Here is a 23066-nt window from a genome sequence, read left to right as displayed (position 1 = left end):
CTCTGGAGGCTTTAGGCCCTCACATCTTGAGCCCAGCTGAGGGTACGCTCTCTGAGACGCCACCTCAAAAATTCTTCAAAGGAAAGTTTCCTTCCTAAATGCCTAGCATCACCTCTCTGGGAGACCAGAGGGTTTAAATCTCAGAACAGGACAAAATAAAGACCTTGGGCTACTTATTATCGATAATCAGGATGAATGCCATTAAGTCAACACTGACCAATTTCTTACAAGTGTTCATGAAAGCATTTGGGGTTTTATCTCTACAGTGAATAGGTTCTATCCAAAATCAGGAACCCTCATTTCATTTTTACTCATAATCATTTTTCTCGTTCCTCCACTTTTCACGGTAGCCACCATCTCCAAGTGCCCCGAACCTCTGCACCCTCTTTCCTTCACCATCTTCTTAGAATCAAGAGCCATGATGTAGGCAACTTGATTTCTCCTTTGTTTGACTCCTCATTTGTTCAGCAAATAAGTACTGATCTGCGTGGGAACCTTGGGATACAGAGAAGAATAAGATACTCTCCCTGCTCCCCAAGAACACAGACTAACAGAATGAGGGACAGAACAACTACAGTACAGAGAATCAGTCCAATGCTGGCTGAAGGCTCTTCTTCCCAAGTTTCAGTGCAAGTCTCCCTTCTCCAGACTTCTTTGTTCCTACTCTAAGGTGCAAAAGGGGAAACTAGCACTTGAACTTCACAGGGTGTACCTTTACACGACTCAAAGGAGAAGGTAAGTGGAGAATGACAACACGAATGTGGATTACATCCAACATTCCACTTAGAAGCTCTCAGGAGCACAGCCCTTCTGGTCTTTTTTTCCAATTTGGTTCCCAGTCCCTGGGCTACATGCCAAGATTATATGCCTTCTAGAAAGGAGTCTTTCCCTGCCTGGATACAGCCTAATCCCCCTATTCCATAATCCAACCCCTTCTGAAGGGTAGAGGTCACGTAGGAATGAAGAAATTAGAGTTGTCAGTAGGGTCCTGCAAGGACACTTTCAAAATCAAATACATATAATCACACACATACTTACATACATACAACTTGGAGTAGTGAGGGCAGAAGAGAGCCTCAAGTTCAAGGTGGGGGCAGCCAGTTCAGAGCAAGAGGGCTGAGAACCTACCAGGAACTAAGAGCCCTCTGGGAGACCTTGAAGAGGAACAGGAACCTCCTTCCTACCCAATCCCTCTCAGGTCCAAAAAAGATGAAGGGGAAGAGAAGCCATCTTTATGCCACAGACCTCAGCGGGATCACATCATTTAAAGATTTGAGGTAGGGCCAAAGGTGGGTGGGGAGTAAGGCAGGAGGGAAGGCAAGGCTTGTTTTCTTCCAATTAATATTATCTCAATATTTTGGGGACTCTTGACACTTTTACTAAAGATTCTGGGTTTGGGGCAATGATTTTCATATACCGCAGTTTGCTCAGAGACTGTCAGTGTGGTAAGTCATGGCCAGGTGACCATGGAACTCCACACACAGGACTCTCCCTTATGATTTGTCCTAAGAGGAGCAAATGTGTCCGTGGGAAAAGAAGGCAAATTCAGGCCCACAACGCCTCCAGGCAGCCTCTGTCTAGCCCTCCACGTGCTCTGCCCTCTTCTGGAAGGAAGTGCTTTACTACACTGTTCTTTCAGTGCCTTCGGAAGCTGACCTCCCTCCCACCTCAGCTCAGGCTGGAAGACTCCTCACTCTTATCCCACTTCTCAACCTCAGCTTCGTTAATTCCCATAAAGTCTTTCATCTTACCTCACAGGTCCCTTTCTCAGGGAAGTGGCCTGACCTTTGCCCTCTGCTCCCCCATCCAGGTGGCCAAGGTATAAGCTTTTATAGCACCTTGGATTTTCCTTGGAGCATTTATCAAGGTTTTCATTACACATCTGTATGGGTTTTGACTGATGTCTATTTCTTCCACTAAACTCTAAGCTCTGAAACCAGAGTCTGTGCTATTTTGGTCATGATTATGTCCCCCCACCTAATAACCCTTGACATATACAAGAGTATAGATGCTTCACATGTATTCTTTATTAAGTAAGTATGCACACACCCTGACACAGGAAACAGTTGCAAGGCAATGTTCCTGGGTTTTGTGGGGAGTTTTTTCTGGCATGGCTAGTATCTTTCTGGTTCCTGAGAAGTAGCCTAATTCACCATGGGTCTCTGATCTCTAATGATTTGAGTTGGGACCCAAACAATACCTGGTGACGCTCTATGAGGCAGGCACCCAGAACTACTGTAGAAGTCAAGATTCCTGCTACCCTTCCTTGAGGACAGGACTTTTCATTATTAATGCCTTACAGTCCCAGCGCTTAGGGTCCAGAGAGGGAATTCAGTAAAAAGTAATCCAGTAATCCAATAAAATGGAGCGCTATAATGGCTTAAGCACAGGCCGGAAGGAGGACAAGAGAGAGGCTCTTATCTAAGCCCTGGGGGCATCTGGGAGATATCTGTCAAAGGCGATTTCCACACTAAGTCTTGAAGAAGGTGTGAGAAGTAAAGGGAAAGGGATAGAGGTGGGGCAGAGTTGAGAGGAAGAAATAATTGAAAAGACCCAGACGGGGGGCCCCTGGCTGGCTCAGTCGGTTAGCACCTGCAACTCTTGATCTCAGGGTTAAGTGGAGCCTACTAAAAAAAAAAAAAAAAAAAAAAAAAAAAAAAAAAAAAAAAAAACCAAAAAAGCAGCAGCCCAGACAGATGGGAGAGTGCGTATAAAGCATCCAGAGAACTGCAGAAAAACTTAAGATCTATGCAGGGAAGGAAGTACAAGAGGTGAGTCTGGAGGGAACATGGCCAGTGGGTTTACCTGAAGTCACTCAACCAACTGAGACACCCAGGTGCCCTAATAATTACAAACTTTTATTGAGGACTTATGCATAGAGTTAATGTGAATACTAAATGAGATAATACATGTAAAGTGTTCTGAAAAGTTCTACTAATGAAGCAGATATTTCCCCCATTTTATAGTTGAAGGTTTTGATCTATTTTACACTTCATAAGACTGAGGTTCAGAAAGGTTACGTAACTGTCCCAAGGTCTTATAATTAGTAATTAGACCCAACTCATTCAAGATGGATGTGAGGCAGCACAGCCAATTTTGTATGGACAAGGGAAAAGAAGAGGCTTTCAGCAAGCTGGAGATCATTTTGGTCAGTTCTGGAAAGGTGTGTAAATTAGGTACATTTTTTTTTAATTGCGTTTTTTTTTTTTTTAAGAGAGAGAGAGGATGTATAAGCGGGAGCAGGTGATTGGGGGAGAGGGGCAGAGAGAGGGAGGGAATCTCAAGCAGGCTCCACACCCAGCACAGAGCCCCACTCAGGGCTCCATCTTATGACCCTGAGATCATGACCGGAGCCAAAATCAAGAGTCAGACACTTAACCAACTGAGCCACCCAGGCACCTCGAAAGTGTGTAAATGAGGACACCTGGATTTAAGTGACAGAAACCCACTGGAATCAGCTTCAGTAAAACACATAAACACTACATTATAAGACAGAGCAGTGCTCCACGGAACCCGAGGACAACGACACAGGAATCTTCAGCAAAGGGTTTGAACAAAGGTACGGTTCTCAAAATTCATCCTCCATTCCAGCTCCTCTCTGTGTATCTGCTCCTATCTATATTTTCTCTTTGGAACTTGTTTTCTCTTTTTTTTGTGGTTTGCATGATAGAATATATAGGCAAGAACACCTGCAAGTTTGTATGTTGCCATTTCTCCCCTAGTCCCTCAGTTTTAATTTCTAATTCCCAAAGAACAGCCGTTGGCCCAATCTGGGTGAGATGCCCTTGCTGGAAAAATCAGCAATGGCCATAAAAGCAGGCCCACCTGCCATGAACACAGGTGCTGGGAGAACACTCCTGTGGGGTGCAGCCATTCTGCAGGGGAGAACCAGTTACAAGGGGCAAACTGGATGACAACTCAACAGATACATGTACATTGAAGGAAAGAAATCGCTTACTGTCAGAGTTAGTTCTTCCTCTCCCTTCTCCACAGCCCAATTTTGTTGACATGTCTCATTTCCTCCTCCTTTTAGGGATAGGAGACTAGCAGGTAGGTATAGTTATAAGCCATCCTCAGAGGTGACTTTTTGTACAATTGTTAAAAACTGCAAGAAAAGTAATTCTCATAATTAGTAGCATTTCACAATTTTGTTTACTATGCCAAGAAATTCTTTGCAACAAAGGAATTCTGCTGCAATTTAAGTCCGTCTCTTTTCTCAGACTTCATGGAGTGGTACGAAGCTGACTGGAATTGGCTTTAAAGGGATTAACAGGCATTTGAAAACTTCTCAGCATTCTCTTTACCAAACTGCAAAAATTACAGACCCCTCAACCCTTCCTTAATTAGATCTAATTAATATAGTCATGAGGTTAGTAGAGCCATTTGTATAGACAAACATGAGTATTACTCCCTGGCAGCTTTTCTCTCGAACTTCTGTGAGTGTCCTACTCTAGAGAATAAAACTGGACGCAGGACTCACCCAGTCAGGACAGATGATAAGTAAGGGGTCAGGATTGAGATGGTGAGGGAAGGTATTCAAGAGCCCTTCACAGAATCCACTGCAAGAAGAGCAAGTGAACCTCCAAGGACCTGAAAGGTTATCTGGCAGCTACTCCATCCATCATGCTCTGGGGTCACCGTGGCCTCCGACCCGGGCATTTGCTCTATTTTGTGGGTTCCTTAGATTTGCAGACTCCTCTGTTGATCCTGCTTACCTGTGGCTCAGGGTCAACACACCACCTTCTCTGATCCAGTACCACCAAGGCACCCCTGGATGATTCCATTTCTTACTCTGCATGCCAAATTTTCAAAATTAATTCTAAATATTTTCTATTTTTTTATATGTAGTTATTTAGGAACATGTCTTAAAATACGCAAATATAGGGGTGCCTGGGTGACTCCGTTAAGCAGCTAACTCTTGATTTCAGCTCAGGTTGTAATCTCAGGGTGTGAGATCGAGCTCCAAGTAGGGCTCACTCAGCCCGGATTCTGCTTAAGGATTTTCTCTCCCTCTTCCTCTGCTCCTCCCCACAGCTTGCACACACTCTCTCCCTCCCTCTCTTGAATAAATAAATATTTTTTTCTAAAAGATTTTATTTGTCAGAAGGAGAGAAAGAGAGAGAGCACACAAGCAGGGGGAGCAGCAGTCAGGAGAAGCAGCCTCCCTGCTGAGCAAGGAGCCCAATATGGGACTCAGTTCCAGGACCCCAAGATCATGACCCAAGCTGCAGGCAGACGCTTAGCCGACTGAGCCACCCAGGAGATCCGATAAAGCAATCTTTTAAAAAATAAAATATTCAAATATATGTAGTAGGAGCTCATTAAGAATGGAATAAATTACTTACATTCATCTATATGGAAACCTTGATTATCTAAGGGGGTACACATAATGAATCTTCAATTACTAGTTTATTAAATTATAGTGAAACTAAAGGCCCTGTCAAAAGTTTTCTATTGGAAATGCTGTGCACAGCTAGTTTCTTATGGCTCTACCCAATCCTCTTGTTTACTACCTGACCCTCTTAATTTACTCCTCCTTGTTCTCAGGCTTGCTCGCCTGGCTGGCTCAATCCCACCAGACTGTAGCCACTATGAACGGCGTCAGTTCCCCTACACTCCCATAATAAAGTCATGTTACAAAGGGAAAAGAGATAAGCTAATATTTGGTGATATTGGAGGGGGGATTTTTTTTCTAAAATAGCTCTTTTAATATTTCATCTTTGTTTCAAGAATATTAGAACTGTTCATAATTTATAGGCAACATCTGAATTTTACAAAATCCATCTTCAAGTTCTCCTGAATAACTCAAGCACTTTTACCAATTGAATATTCTCACATACCTTACAAATTAAAAAATAATTGACTCTAAATGACGACAATAATCACACCTACAATGCTAAAAGAAAAGCCCAATACAAGTGGGTCCTGTCTCAACATATTCCTTGAACTGAACTAAAGGACTCGGCCACCAGTTTCTATTATATTCCCTGAGATTAGTACTTAGCAGAATTTTTGTTGGGTGTAAATACAAAATGGCACCTAAATAATTGTAAACATGCAAAAATAGGTCTATATGTAACCTAGAAGGCGATAAACAAAAATGAAAATACTTGGTTTAATTTTTTCTTTAAGATACTTAATAAAAATGCTTTCAAAAGATTTTTTTTTTTTTAATTTGAGCACTTCCTGAAAGTTTGAGTGACTACTTAAATGAAAAAGCTCTCCTGTATTATTATTGACATTCCTCATCAGGACCTTGAAACCCTTCCAATTACTGAAAAGTATGTTGAAACATAAGAGAAAAATAAGATACTTAGTACTCTGAGGAGGCTAGGTAAAATCCTGAATTTTTCAAAATGTTAACCAGACTCAGGGTGAGTCCTGAGGTTTTCACTTCTAAAAAAGTACTTGAAAACTTGGGAGTTATGGATCCTCCCTGGAAGTCATCCTGGGCACTCAGGACTTCCTGGCAAAAATGGGCAACAAAGATTCATTTTGCACAAAATCACTACTCAGGTTTAAATTAGTAGATGTGAAAAATTTTAAAACACAAGGCTTATATTAAGAAGGAGATATATGTAAACTGAATCTAAGAAAGGCCCTAAAGAGCAAAATGATACTTTGCCTCCAAATGGGGAACAGCAGGAAGAATCCAAGGAAGTGGAAAAGAAAGAAAAACTCTGCATTTATATATGGTTCTTACGGGCAAGAAATAATAGGACCAGATTAGAATTGTAGTGGAATAATTTTAGATCTGAAAAGGAATTTACAGTTCTAATGCAAATCCCTCAATTTACAGATGAGGAAACTTGAGGCCCATTTATTTATTCATTTAACAAACATTTATTGTGTGCCTACATGCTCAATGCTAGAAATACAACAATGAACAAGACATGGTTCAAAGAGGGAAAGTGACTTGCCCAAAGTCATAAAGCAAGTTAGCAGCTAAATGGGCTCTTTGCACTGAACCCAATATTGTCTGATAGAATACAATCATTTCTGCATCTGTAAGTACACTAAGCCTTTGATGAAGGTTCTATGCAAAGATAAGATTTTCATATACAACCGATAAAAAAACATTCTGTAATATGAGGAGATGTCTATATTTTATACTTAGATGGTTTTAGAATCTATATAAAATAACCACAAAGTTTCTTAATTAACGCATGAAATGATAATTTCCTTGGAAGTGCTTTCTACTTTTTTAGTCATTAGGTATTCTATGTGCAAATTTTGACAATTCAAATTTTGAAATCAAGATGATTTCCAGTCATACAACTATGACTCTCACTATATTCTGTTTCCTTTAAATTGCAACTTTCATTCTACTAGTATTCTAATATTTTAGTTATTTTCAATAAACGACTCTATTTTCAAAGATCTACTTAGTTCTGCCATTAACCAGTTTACCTACCTTAATCATTCATAGCTCAACCAGTTTGGTAACGTTAGCATATAATTAACAAACAGAGATAAAGTTAATAAAATGTCCAGTATCATAACTTACATCTTTAAAAGAAAACTTACGAGCCTCATTTCAAAATGAACAATAGTACCTACACGAAAGGGAAAATAAGAGTTTGGAATCAACTTTTTTGTTATTTTTGGCAGGTTTAATAACCTTAAGAAAGCAATAGGGGAGGGGCACCTGGGTGGCACAGCGGTTAAAGCGTCTGCCTTTGGCTTAGGGCGTGATCCCGGCGTTATGGGATCGAGCCCCACATCAGGCTCCTCCGCTAGGAGCCTGCTTCTTCCTCTCCCACTCCCCCTGCTTGTGTTCTATCTCTTGCTGGCTGTCTCTATCTCTGTCGAATAAACAAATAAAATCTTTAAAAAAAAAAAAAAAAAGAAAGCAATAGGGGAGTTCTTTAACATAGAAGAGGATAGGAGACCTTTACTAGAAAAGCAATGCTATAGTTTCAGAGTTCGTTTTTAATTAAACCAAAAGAAAAGGTATGAAGTTTTTATAACTTATTGAAATAAAAAGTTTTTGAGATAATCCTGACTGGAAAGTAATGTAACCTATATTCCAACAAGCCTGAGAATGATGGGAGAGATGAGGGGCTTTAAAAGCTCCCTGAGCTATACTATCAACATTACAACATGGAGCTCCACGGTTGATTTCCCATCCTTAGTCTCAAGAAGGCTCTCCTACTGCTGTACTTCCTTCCCCTGACCATTCATTCCCCGTTATTACTGTGCCTCCTCCCCACATAATCAGCTCTATGGAGGACAGGCACTGGACAGTATCCATCTCTGAATCCGACCTTGAAGCACAGCACATTACTGACACTCAGTACTGAATCCCGTAGATGGTAACCGAAACTTAAGAACTGGTAACAACTGCTCTCATTCATATATCCATACTCTAAAACTAACTGTACTATCAAAAATTAAAACTACATCAGGAACATATGGTTCCACCTCAAACATCGGGGAATGTTAAATGCAGGGCAGGGCTGACCATTGTGAAAGGTCTGGCTACACAAAAAACTATGGCTCATGCAGCTCTAAAAATATCAAGCACTTCTTTTTAAATAGAAAAGGTCAATTTCAAGCCTCATATAATGAAAGAAGAAAACTGTCTGGAATAAAAGAAACATTAAGTGAAAAAGAAATGACAAGATCATTTTATCTCTGGATTAAGACATTTTAATATACATAACGTATAGTACTTCATATAATTTATTAATGTCATTTTCTATAGGACACTGTAATTAATTCAGTGACATCAATATTGACCTCATACAGACAAAAGATGAAAGCTGGGTTTTCTTGTGTACCAAGTACAAAACACGTGCCAAAGAGTTACCACACACGACAGGTGTAAGAGATCAACTGTATGGATGACTCAAGTTTACAGTAGTTGCTTCACACGGTTTCCCCTCAAGACTTGGATGCCACCCAGTGATCCGTGTTTGTGCAAACACTATCTCCGACTGTCCAACTACCTCCTTTTGCCAGCCCCACTTTTGCCTGTTTTACTGCTGCCGCTGCTAGACTTGCCGGAAGGTTTTGAAGAGAAAAGTCTTGTCATGAACTCAGAAACATCAGGCAGCTCGTGGTTGGAATTCAGCATATTCATTGACTGCTCCATCTCCTGAAGAGGACAAAGCACAGTAACATGAAAGGTACTGGGGCCCTTCGAGTCAGCTAACAACTAACACTTCCATTACGGAAGGAGGAAAATAGAACAGATAGAAGCTACTGGTTCTCAGCAATGTTACTCCCAAACGCCCTTCAGAAACCACGTTTCATACCTCTCTTGTGAGCCTTAATTAATGTCCAATAAATCTTGCATTGGGTTTGATTCAGCTTATGTTTTCATAAAGGGTATTTTCTATGATTATATGTGATCATATTCTTATTTTATGTTTGCTGATTAAAATGCTTTTACTGTTTTAATGTTTTTTTAAACTCATGCTTTCTTTAGAGGCATATAAAAAAGTATCAGTCTTTAATTATATACGAAGGTTATTGGAAATGTTTGGAAAATAACTACGTATTTCCAACATTTTATTCCAAAGGCCCTTAGTACTAAATCTGTGAATACTATTATGACCTGAGTGACCTCAATCACAGCATCTAAAGAAAGCAACACAAATGTTACAAAAAATCACTGGCAGGCCTCATAAGGATCTGGCACTTTATTTTGAGGCTTTGTCCTCTCTCTATTGAGCCAACAATCTATAAAGTACTGTTCCACCTTTAACAATATTAATGTAATAAATGCTACACTTCAATTTTACATTAAATTCCAAAAGTGAACTTAAAATTTTATTAGTTCACACATTAAAAAAATAGCAAACACTGTATTATCTATCATTTAGAGTTGAACACCACTTGGATATTAGTTTAGGCTTTCTCTCCAAAGGAAGAATTTATACATGGGTTCTCAAGGAGAAAGTGCTTTTACAGATATGGCCAGGAAAAGAAACATAAGCATAAATCAAAATTGTTAACATGCTCTAATAATCAATAATTAAATATGTATGGCAAGAGGTCTTGAGATCCTGCAAAAATAATCATCAACTCTATTTTTGAATCCCTTCAATTCTGAAGCTCAACTTTTTACACTGCTTACTATATGCAAAGCACTTAGCAAGGAATGAACTTTTGATCCAATGTGACCTTCAATGTTTCCTTCTATTGATACCACAGAGTTAAGTGGCTTAACAGATACAAGGATTACATAGGATGTACACTTTCTGACCAACGCTAAAGCAAAAATGTCAAATTTGGCAATGAGACATTCCGAAATATCATAAAGCTTTTTTTAATCATGAAGCTTTTTCTCCTACGTCCAGCTTGGAAGAAATGCCTTGCCTTCTACAGAACTTAATCACCTACTACCTCAGCAAACTTTTATTTATTTTATGTGTATCTTATTTTCCCATTTAAAACACACTCTCTCACACATACACCCACAATCCTCTGATGGCAAGAAGAGGGTTTATAAATCCATTCTATTTCCTATATTAAACTGGATTCTGAGCTTGTTGACAACACGGATGATACACAATTCATTTTTGCATCCCCAGTATCTATAACCTAGAGATCAACTAACAAATGTTCATTCAGCAATGAATAAGGTATCAATACATCAATATATTACATACAATGGAAAAACCTGGAACTGAGGAGAAACTTGTTGATGGTTTCCAGGTAGGAGAAAAATAATGGTTTAAAAACAACTCTGAAGATTTTATGGAAGCCAATATTTAAAAGAGACAAAGCAGTGGCACTAAATTTGAAGCATCTTACTTGGGAACTCCCCCTGCCCACTGCTGAACCAGTATGATTTTGTGGTGAAGAGTCTGGAAGCCACTATTCTATTTTTCTTCCTTGGTTATCAGAATTTGTGTGTGTGTGTGTGTGTTTGTGTGTGTGTGTGTGTGTGTGTGAACACATAAACTAAATGTACACTATGAAGAGTTTTGTAAAATAAAGGTAAATAGTAAAAAGCTATCATTTTGCAAACTGTATGGATTGGGATACCATTTCAACTATTTAACAAGTGAGGCCCAAAGAGAGTCATTTTAGCTATATGAAGAGACCCAGGCTTTTATCAGGCAGAACCAAATGAGTTTATCTGGTCCAGTGGAAACAACTAATTAAATGCCAGGAACACAATACTACGTTAATACAATCTCTGTATGAATTTGGCTTGGGAATTAGGATGAAGCTGAAAACACCCAAGCCATTCAGCCACAACAGCTGGTTCAGGAGTGAGAATATGGTTCAAAAATTCACGGAGGGGGCAACCATCTTACCCGTCTCATGTCAGGATCACTTGTATTGACCACTTTGGGCAGAAGCACAAATATCAATAATGGAAGAACCATCATCATAACCTGTGGAAGAAAAAGAAATCCAGAAAATGTTTTCCCACTTAACAGGAGAATAAAATCTACACTTAACAATTCATGAAATTAAAGATTCAAATGTTATATATAGAATAAAACTACAAGCACCACCTGAATTCTACTGACCCAGCCCTGTTGATACAAGGTGCTCCTCAATGTCTGACTACTGTAGAGTGTAAGAATCTTATGTATGTAGTTTTGGACTTTATAGACACCTCACTTCATATTTGTGCCACCCAACGTTTTGCAGAATTTACAATTTTATTCAACACAAACATTTTGCAAACGTAACTATCTATTCACTTTCTTTAATCTGCAGTGTGGCATTAGGAATGATGATCCTGATGGCTGGCTGGGGTCTTCCCAAGTGACTGTGGTTCTTGCAGAAAATATCATATTGCCCCTCCAATTAATACATACCCTCTTGAGCCTGCAACATAATACTAGGTGACTACTGTTAATAGATCAGTTTTGAAAAATGCCTTCAAAGCTTCTAGCACTAGGTCTATTTCCATGGAATTTCAGAAATGAGAACATGGAAAGTATTTCTTAATAAACTTTGGAGTTTCATTGCTGATTTCTCCTATGCACTCTACCCTCCTGCCTCTTTGTGCCTGATAGCAGATTCTAGGTACTATTTATTCCTCTCAAACACTGTACAGTCCCCAAATATTCCTGTTTGTGTTTTAAATAGCTATCACCAAGGAATATGACCACTCCTTAGAAAATTTCAAAATAATAATTCAACTTCCAGAAGCAGAAAAAAAAAGGGGTCAATTTGTTTCCAAAGAATGTATTCTATTAGTGTTTTATTATTAGTGGACACCATAACATCAGTTTCATACCAAGTATTTAAATTATCACGGAATAATTTCTCTGTTTACTACACATGTGAAAAAAGGAGAAAAACGCTTACTCAAGCCATCAATAGTGACTGATCAATAAATGATGGCACATCCATCAGTGAACTAATATGCAGGCAGTATGAAGGATAAGACCGCTAACTCTACACGTGACTTACCACATACTCTTATTCCATTTGCATTTTAAAACATTTCATCATAAGTATTTATCCCATTTCTGTTGTATATTTCAATGTCAAATCAACCATGCAATTCTCACTACATTCTTTTCATTTTTATTCCCAAAGCTACTATTTTCCTAAAATCAATAAACTATTCACAATTACCCTTTCATCTAACAATCTGACCTCCTTTCTTCCTCACCGAGGTTAGACATTTTTGATTACCTGGAATCAAATGAGAGATTAGTAAAGATACTTAATTGTAGCATGATACATACCATTGGGTTCATTAGAAAGTCTGTCCAGCCCCATGATTCCCTTTTAATGAAGTAAGAAGGTGGACCTGAAGATTTCATTTGGAGAGGATAGGGCAGTCTGACCACTTCCGATGTTTTGATGTAATTCACATATCTTGCTCTGATAAAACCACATGAAAAAAGCATCAGTAGTTTTATAAAAAACACTACTAGTTAAAAGAACTACTCATAATTTTTAGCAATACCTTTAGCTTTTTCCAAAATGCTTTGGCATCTAAACCTTTGATCTTAAAAATCTGATCAAAGTAGCTTTATCTGTATTTCTAAAGTATTTAGCAAAATGTAGAGGAAGAACAATAGACTTGAAATCAAGAGACCTAATTTCTAGCTGTAGCTCTGTCATTATGTAGGCCTGCGGGATTAAACAAGTTCCTCTCTGGTTATATCAAAAGTTCTTTTAGAATTCTTCTAGCTCTGAATCTCTTTGATCATATTTAATAATAAATTAATTTTGTTATAAGTATACAAAAATGCTGGATTTTATTTCTGTGATTGTCTGAGATATGCATTAATAAACACACCCAATTTTCAAGCCTATTTTGCAGGAAAAATTTATGATTTAACAAAGTCCTGCAACAGTGCCATAGATTAACACTATATTTCCATCAGAGATGCCATTAATTTTAATCAAAACTCTCACCCATATTCACACAGGTTCCATTTTACTTTTTGAAAACTGCCTCCCCACTGCTCCCTCATCTCCTTTCAGAACTTCTACTTGACACCTGTTCAACCTTTTCATTCTCACTTGGCATCTTGTTAAATTCTTTCACAGCGTCCATTCCTTTATGCGTACTGGATTCTGAGTAAGTTTTTTCTGATCCATCTTCCAGTTCATTAAACCTCTGTTCAGTTGCTTAACACATGCGTTGAGTTTTGTATTCCAAAGCCTATATTTATTGGTGATGTTCTATTTTATTCTTTTTTCAAATATCTATAGTATCTTACTCTTATGGCAATAAATCTTTCATTTGTTTCAGCATTTTAAATACACTTTAAACTATTTCATAGTCCATATCCAGTAATTCTATTATCTAAGGTTCTTAGAGGTCTAATTCATCTGCTGACTCAATGTACATTGTTTTCTTGGGTATTTGATAAGTTACATACTTTATTTATGTATGGGCCTGGACAGAGAGTAACTCCCTGCAGAGGTTATGCATCTGTCTCCACCAGGAGTCCAGGATCATGACCAGGGATGATCTTGTTAATTGCATGGCTTGAAAGTTTCTGGATTAGGCAGGAAATAATAAATTCACACTCCAAATTTCAATGAGGGTAGGACAGTAACTATTAAATTTCAGGAGAGATTTTTCCTTCCAAAATTGGGCCAGGGCCAGATTGGGAGGTCTTTTTGGATTTTAGTGCCAAGGGTCAAAGGGGGAATCAAGTCTTAGATCTAATTTCGGCTCAAAGCAAGCCTAAGGCTTATCTCTTACCTACATACTGCTAATAAAATCTAAGCTTTTTCTTGCCTTTTTTTTTTTTTTTTAAAGCAGGCTCCATGAGCTGAGATTGAGAGTTGGATGCTTAACCGACTGAGACACCCAGGTGCCCCAAATCTAAGCGTTTTGGTTAGAATATCAAAACCCCCAGGAGGGAAAGTGGTTTATAGTTTGTCCCCCAAGGATTTCCCTTCCTCCTCTGGAAGCTATACATTTAAAAGGAAATGTTTGTCATATTACCACACATGCTTACAAAATATTGGTGAAGAACATTTGGATCTTACATGAATTCCTCTCTGTTCTCTATCTATCCCACCCACAATTATTAAAATGATAAGGGCCTTGTTTTAGACCTATGCTTCAGGCATCCAATCATCAGGAATGGAACTGAGAATATGAATTCCACTGCTGCAACCAGTCCTTAAATGCTAAAGCACGAAGTACTCTTTACCCAAAGCAAAAAAGCAAAAAAACTTTATATATCGAAAAATATTTCCACTTGCTTACTTTATTCAAAGTTCAGAGCATAGTAAATAAAAATAAATTTTAATTTCTAATAGACAAGTATCCCCTTTTAACAACTCTCATTACCTGTTAAGTGTGTATATAATGTATCGTGTAATCTACATACCCACCCTTCTCCAAGTTTACAAGTCTAAAACACATAAAAAGTCATGATAAGTCCTTTAAAGTTTAGATTTAACATACTAGGATTTTACCTATGTATTTTCTTATAAATCTTTACACGTCTAAAAAGATGTGAGAAATTTGATACCTAATGAGATTCATCTACTTTGAAAAAATCCATTTATTCTATCAAAGAATATTTATAAACATATTTACAAGACATTACCTTCAATTCAAGCTTTACCCTTGCTCTAAACAGCCAACAGCAAGAAATATGATTAGAATTTGGGCAAACTAGACTATTCTAAGACAACAATTTAACTTCAAAAATCGGGGTGGAAAGTAATTTGTTTCTAAAGTTTACTTTTAGGGGTGGCTCAGTCGTTAAGTGTCTGCCTTCGGCTCAGGGCGTGATCCCGGCCTTATGGGATCGAGCCCCACATCAGGCTCCTCCGCTGGGAGCCTGCTTCTTCCTCTCCCACTCCCCCTGCTTGTGTTCCCTCTCTCGCTGGCTGTCTCTCTCTGTCAAATAAATAAATAAAATCTTTAAAAATAAATAAATAAAATAAAGTTTACTTTTAGTGGCATCATTATATTAGTTTCATGATAATATCAAAAATTTAAATTATAATCATCTCTGTTCACTACACGTGTTAAAAGAGGAGAAAGAAAACCCTACCTGTCCATCAGTAGGCACTGGCATCAATGGACTAATATGCAGCTGATATAAAGATATGAGACAGCTCTATGTGTGACTTACTCTATGTGAATTATAGCATATTTACATATTATATTTTTATGACTTTCAATGTCCAAAAACAAAAGGCAAAGAAAAAAGAAAAACATTTTAGTTGTAAACACTAACTCAAATGGAAATATTATGGTACCAACTGAACATATCTCTATTATGTCAGTGCAATTTGGGGTCTCTACAAATCATCCTAAATATTCTCAGCACATACCAAAAAGGTCAGTAATAAAACAGAGCTCCTCGAACCTCAAAATATTTTTGCTTTTGCAATACCTATGCTTTATTACTGTAACATGGAGTTATTTTGTGATAGCTCAAAGAAGAGATATTACCACTCAAAATTCTCTCATATTTGTCACCATACCTCAATAAAGCCAGAAAAAAATAAACAAATAAATAAAATTGTTTCATATACTTCCTGGTCAGATGAGACCAAAGAGAATACTACTAGTATGGGACAATAAAAAATATAAAAATAAACGGAGGAATAACAGAAGGAACAACTGTGGACATCTACACGATGGATTCCAACTTCAAATGGATTTGTGGTATTCTATACTCACAGTCTGAATTAGTCCAGCATTTTCATCTCAACTGCAAAGCATATGTTCATCTACTTTGAAATTACACTGTGCTTTTTTCTTTTCTTATCATGATCCTCACTCTGAGATAAACTACACAATGTAAACTATTGTTTGCCCCAAAATACTAAATTTCCACTGCATGCTAAGTATTTCAGAGAGGAAGAACTGCAGAAATTTCTAGATCAATACATTATTAAGTAGGTACTAAGAGGTATTATCAAAATATCCCAGTGAAAAACAGGTGGCAAATAACATTTCCAATTTAGAAAAGTTAAATTATTTCCCACTTTAATTATCATATTTCCTTTTTTTTTTTTAAGATGTCTTTTTTCTTTAAGATTTATTTGTCAGAGAGTAAGAGAGAGAGAGTGTACAAGCAGGGAGATTGGCAGGCAGAGGGAGAAGCAGGCTCCCTGCTGAGCAAGGAGCCCTGATGCGACGCAGAACTGGATCCCAGGGTCCTGGGATCATGACCTGAGCTGAAGACAGACGCTTAACCGACTGAGCCACCCAGGTGCCCCAATCATATTTCAATTATAACTTTCACAGGGCTTTTGCTCTCATAGTACGTAATCTTGCCTCTTCTCTATTATAATCATATTAGGAGCTTTAAAATAAATTGTAAGCCAGAGCGGGAGGAAGTTCAACTTTGCAGTATTACCAATGCTCAGATTAAAACAATATAAGGATATGGGGGGGGGGGCAGATGGGAAAAAAATTTTAAAAATTAAAGACAACATAAGGATATTTCATGGAATACCTAGTTTAAGTGAGAAATTTCAACCCTAACTATAAATTCTAAAAGGAATATAGGAGGTATTCAGTAGCCTCGCCTTTTGTAAAAACTAAATCAGGTGCCCTTACCTCGTTTTTCCTTTTGAGGTGATATCTACTCGGACAGGATCAAACCTGTAAGCTGGAGATATAACTTCCACTACATAAGATCCAGAAGGTATATCATGAACCACAAAACTCCCATCTGTCCTGGAAAAGTGAAAATCATATTTAGACACTTCTGATTAACAGCTTGCTTTTTTCCTATGTTCTAAATCATCTGTTAACTCCCAAATCACCCTCCCATCAAATGACACAGAAATTAACAACAACAAAAAAAGTGCCCAAACTGGCAAGAATTGTCCCCAAGCTTCAGCTTCCACAATCACACAGGAGTGTTCTGAAAATACCCCAGAGCACGCCACAGGAGCAGAGAGAGAATCCTAACATAGAAAGTACTTCTAATTCCTTCAGTGGGATAGTTGGTAACAGGAGCACAATTTCAATTCTGAAGCCATGTCTTGATTCAAGAAAATTATCAATATGCACTATTACTATATTAAGGTTCCAATTTTGCCAATCCCTTGCAACAATTCCTTAATTAAAAATAAAGGGCTTTCTTTCTAGTTTTTGTTTGCATTTTGTTGTTTTTCTTTCTTTCTAACAAGATGGTCATCAAGTACCATTTGTTCCACTTGTTAAAAATAGTTCCCATTTACTCTGGTTACTTTTGTTTGGATATATAGAAGTTTGTCAGCTTTATGTAGTTAAAACTATCTGCCTTTTCCATAGTGATTTCTCCTAAGCCTTCTAGACTTAGAAAACCATCCCACCAAGGGCTGATAATACCAGGTTCACAGATCAAAACAATTTGTTTTGATAACGAGAAACTGACATTCTGAGGAAAAAGAAGTTTCTGTTTCAGGAAAACAAATGATCCTAAAAGGATCTGCTGTATCAGAGAAGTCCCAGTATTGTCATACACTAAATAACGCTTCTTAAATCATGGGGCTCTTTCGGAGCGCCTGGGTGGCTCAGTCGCTTAAGCGTGTGCCTTCAGCTCAGGTCATGATCTCAAGGTCCTGGGATCGTGTCTCAGGTCAGGCTCTCTGCTCAGCGGGGAGGCTGCTTGTCCCTCTCACTCTCCGTCTGTGCTCACTCGCTCTCTCTCTCAAATAAGTAAGTAAAATCTTTAAAAAAAAAAAAATCATTAGGCTCTTTCACAGCTAGAGGAATAATTGATTCTGCCACACCCAAAATATTTACTAAAAAGTAAGAGAGAAAGATATTCCTTGCTATTTCAAAGTACACACTGAACTAAAACAGAATTGAAATGTAAACATCAAGTTAACTTATTCCTGGGCTGGATCTCTTCACTGGCCCTTCACACCCACTCCCCATCCTTCAACTCTTTGTAGGCTGGAGGAAGGAAAGAAAATGAGCGTGGTGTATTTTTCCCCAGCTCTCCCCCAAAAGCCCACCTCTGACTTGCTGTGTCAAGGGACACTGCTCCTTTCAAGACAGTCCTTTCTTTCCCCTAGGTCCCAGTAACCTTTACCTCCCCTACTTCCTTCAGGCTTAGAGGTAATAGTAGCCATGAGGTTGTAAACTCTAGAGCACTGTACAATCTGGTTGTTTCCCTACACCATGACTACAATGTTTAATCCTTTCATCAGACTTTCCTTGAATGAACAAATTTCAAAACATTTTTCTAGAACCAGAAAAAGAAAGAATTAAACTAATGACTGTGCAACACAAGTAAAAGAAATAACTACCCAAAGGAAAAAGCAAATCTATCTCTCACCATTAGGTAAATATTTTCTTTTAGAAAGATAACACAAATTTTATAACAGAATTTTTTTAAAAACTTGACTTTAAAAATGTACTCTGCAATATGTAAGCTCTGTTGGATCCTGATTTGAAACAATTACATAAAGCATTTTTGAGATAAATGAACTGGGTATTAGATGAAGTTGTAGCATTATTACTTGTTTTATTAAATCAATAATGGTATTGTGGGGTTTTTTTAAGCCCTCACCTTTTAGAGACACATAATAATGCTTTTTCAAGGGAAATTATATTTAGGGTCATATTTAAATATTCCAGAAAAAAAAATACACTGTACAGAGGAGACATGAAACTGAACAGTAGATTGTGATGTGATGGGTACCTAAGTATTCACTATTGTTTATTTTAGTAATATCTGCAATTTTCCATAATAAAAAGTTCCCCAAAAAAGTAGTGTATAATCTTACTACATCAAAAAAATTGAAAACTACCTAAATGTCCCCAAACTGAAGACTTGTTAAATAAATTATGCTTTATATACACAGTGATGAGGGCAAGAAGTGGCATGAAGCACCCTCCGTCAAAACTCCCCTCCACTATTAGCCAAGACCCAAGCCACCTCCAACAAGCCTAACTGCTCTTAAGTCAAAACTGCATGCTAGTTATGCATAAGTACAAGACAATTTACTATCCCTCTTCCAACAAGTTTCCCGCCATAAGCTCCTCATATTAATTCTTAACCTTTCTACAAACAAATGGAAAAACATGACGTGGTGTCAGAAACAGCTCACAAAATATTAACCGAAAAAAAGTTTACAAAGTGCTATATACTGTATTTTACTATTAAAAACAGGTCATATGACTACAAAAAGGCTGGAAAAGATACAATAAAATGTTAAGTCTTGTTATCCCTAATTTCTTGTTTATGTTTTCTTCAATAAACATGACTTATACATTACTTTAAAATAAAAATAATATACGTTTTTTAAAAGAATTGAATACTGCAGAAAAGAGAAGCCAAATGGTCAGTTTAGACTAATTTCCCAAGGTTTAATTGAGAGGTTTTTCATTAAAACATCATTACATGGGGCAAACCCTAAAGGATGCCCTAATGCCGGATTTGTAAAGACAAATAGTATTGAAAGACTAGCTTCTCATCACTACCTATTAGTCTAAGATTCAAATTCTTATTTAACAGAACCTGGATGATCTGAATATTTGCAAATCCGATTTAGAAGTAAACGTCCAAATTTAAGACGTCTGGGTTTCAAATACCACTTGCTGGTATACAAACCTATCAGAGAAACACTTTCCTAAATATTTTCTTTCAGTTCACATTTTCACCTCCCAAGTAGCGAATGAAAAACTTAAAATCACATTTGTGCCTAAACATCTGAAAAGCAGGCTGCTGCAAAACTGGAGTATTAATAAATTCACCACATTCTTTAATATAGGCTGAAATCCCATTTTTGCTAATAACTAGAAAAGACAGAAGCACTTAGGCAAATGTGGAGAAACCCCAGTCTCACATAAACGCCACCAAATGTGATGTTGCAAATCCCTAGATGAATTCAACTAAAAAAGAACAACAATCCCACCTCCAGGCAAAAAAAAAAAAGGTGCTTTGATTAGGGACTTCAGGGCCCATTAATTTGAGAAGCGGCAACATTAGCTTCCCAGTCTATGCCATCATAGAAGTCCTCTGGGTTTTGAGAATTCCCAGTTGCTTAGCATCTTTCTACACAACATCAAGCTGCCAAAAGACTGAAATGAATGCAAAAGGTGGCCAGATTCTAGAGAAACCGAATAAGATGCAAAGGAAAGAATGCAGCATACAACAAATAAGGGGTCCACCTGTCTCCAGAGCCCAGGAGGGGTCGACCCCTACAAGGCAAAAATGGAGTTGAAGAAAACGGATCCCACTGCTCCGACCCTGGGGCAAGCACCTGCCACCCTCATTTCTGAGGTACAGGGAATAGGGTGATGGGGAGAAAAGGGGAAAGCGTCGGGCTGCTTCCCAAAGTCTCCCAGCACAGACCGCTATTGGAACCCACCCCTTCACCCTCCGACAGCGACGTCGTCAGCTCTTGACACTTGGCTCTCCTAGAGGAAACTCCCTTCCAGCTTCCACGCCAACCGCTTTCCCGCTGCCCATAAGATGCTCACTTAAGGAATCCGACATGCTCTTCTCCGTCTACCAGCACTCGGGCCGCCGAGATCCAGTCCTGGGGCTTCACTCCTGGAACCACCGCACGTCCCTCAATCTTGAAGCGATCTCCTATGCCGACCCCAATCCCGCCTGACCCATCGGCAGTAGCCCCAGGCAGCTCCGAACTCTGGGCATCCCCTGATAGCAACAGCAGAAGGACGGAAAAGAAGCCCCAAAGAGCGGCCGCCATGACAGCAGCTCTCAGCGGCCAGGCCGGCAGCCCCGGAAGCTCTCCCAGCCTCCCAGTCGTCGTCGGCGCCGCCGCCGGCCGATGTCGTCATCAGTGCGCGCCGAGTCCTGGCACGAGCTGAGCGCTCAAAGCCGAGGGAAGGAGTCTTGAGCCAATCGCCTTGCGAGGCGGAAATGAGGCAAAGTACTGCCGCGAACTCCGGGTGCTCGGGATTCGAAGGTGCTCTGAGGAGAGTGTCAAGCGCTTCTGAAGGGAGCCGCCCGCAAAGCGAAAGTGGTGCGGTGTGTGTTGCTGCGGCAGCCAGGACCGCACGGGTTTAAAAGACCGACCGTGACACTAAAAGCGACTCCGATCTGAAGTAGTATCTGCGAGTGAGGCTCCGGCTTCAGGAGAAACGGGTCCAGCAGAGAGCGTGTAAAAAAGTTCTAGAGGGGCGCCTGGGTAGCGCAGTCGTTAAGCGGCTGCCTGCGGCTCAGGGCGTGATCCCGGCGTTCTGGGATCGAGTCCCACATCAGGCTCCTCTGCTGGGAGCCTGCTTCTTCCTCTCCCACTCCCCCTGCTTGTGTTCCCTCTCTCGCTGGCTGTCTCTCTGTCACATAAATAAATAAAATCTTAAAAAAAAAAAAAAAGTTCTAGAGATTCCCCAAGACGTGCGGGATGAAGAGGCTCCAGTTTGTGTATTTAAAGGAGATCGTGTCTCTGCACAGAAAATAGCTGGGAAATCACCTGCACTGTTTACGAAGGGTTGCCTCTGGTGAAAAGGGAAAGAGTGGAGGGGCACTGATCTGGTAGGACACCGTTCGTTCCGTTTGAATGCGTCACCGTAAACACAGCGTGGGGGCTGGGGACACCTGCCAGCGTCCAGCGTGGGGACTAGGCCAAGATGTCAGACATCATCTTCGGTCTTCTCATTTTTTTTAATGATAGAAAGGGAAGTGACTTGCCTTTGTGGGCTATAATCGTCCTCTCGAATACAAATCTCTAATTATCGAAGGAAATGTATGGTTTTGCTCTGTGAACGCTTAGACTTAGCCTCCCAAAGAAAAATGATAAAAATTGGGAAAAGGGATACAAGAGCCAAGTCCTCTGAGCCACTGGCAAGGGGTGGAGTCGGAGCACTTGGGGCCACCCCATACTCGATATTCTCCTGAGCATCAGCAGCTGTCAGTGAGAGGTACTTTCCCTCTGAAGGTAGCCATGTCTTCACAGTTGATCTCTGGAAGAAGCAGAGCTCCTGTAAAAAGATTAGGAAGTGCTACAACCCTACCCACTACCACCATCCATCAAAACTACACTAAACTATGAAATAAAATTTCACTTCTCTAAAACGATAGAAATTTACAACTATGCTAAAATAAAATAATTTCATCCCTAAATTTTCTGATATTCTTTTATATATTTTTGGTGACCCTGCTTTGTTGGTGTCTTAGACGCGTGTTCCATTTGATTAGTAGGTAATCAGTGTCGGTCTGAATACCATATGTAGGAGCTAGGGAGTTCACTTTTTAAAAGGAGCAGAGTGGAAGAGGACCAGCAGCAAACAGCAACTGAGCTCTGCATCCCCATTTCTGCCTTTCTCTTTGTTCCCCTACCTTATTGTCACCCTAATACCAAAGAATCTGATGATCTGAACCCTTCAAATGCCAGCTTACACCTCCACAGGCATAGATGGAGTAGATAATTCTAATTAATGTTTTCTGGTAGTGCGAAATACTATGTCTCTGGTGTTTTCCAGGAACTGCATAGGTATTCAGCTGTAAATTATGCAAGTCATTCCATAATGTATCCCTTGGACTCCTGCCTTTTAAAAGAAACTATAATTATAATGAAATATTTTAGAAAGATTGTGTACTGGACTTGCTCTATTTGCCCAGCCAGATCCATCTCTACCCTTCACTCTGCTTTGTGCCCTAGAAGGCTGGATCTTGAAGGATTGCAAAAACTTGGTTCCTTTGACCTCTGGGTGCTTGTAATTGGGTTTGGCCAAGAGG

General features: G+C 39.2%; 1 protein-coding gene across 1 annotated transcript; it reads right to left on the bottom strand.

Annotated features, from left to right (window-relative positions):
• Nucleotides 1-8638: 8638 nt before the first annotated feature.
• Nucleotides 8639-21132, bottom strand: EMC7 (ER membrane protein complex subunit 7). Its single transcript, XM_008702289.2, has 5 exons — nt 20843-21132; nt 16979-17098; nt 12669-12807; nt 11274-11354; nt 8639-9100 (listed from the first exon to the last, which is right to left on the bottom strand). Exons 1-5 carry the CDS (start codon nt 21073-21075, stop codon nt 8948-8950), a joined length of 726 nt encoding a protein of 241 aa, XP_008700511.1. The 5' UTR covers nt 21076-21132; the 3' UTR covers nt 8639-8947.
• Between the last annotated feature and the right edge of the window lie 1934 nt (nt 21133-23066).

Source organism: Ursus maritimus, unplaced genomic scaffold (genome assembly GCF_017311325.1).
Source record: "Ursus maritimus isolate PB19 unplaced genomic scaffold, ASM1731132v1 scaffold_35, whole genome shotgun sequence".
Classification (NCBI taxonomy): Eukaryota; Metazoa; Chordata; class Mammalia; order Carnivora; family Ursidae; genus Ursus; species Ursus maritimus.
This window is presented reverse-complemented; position numbering and strand designations above follow the sequence as displayed.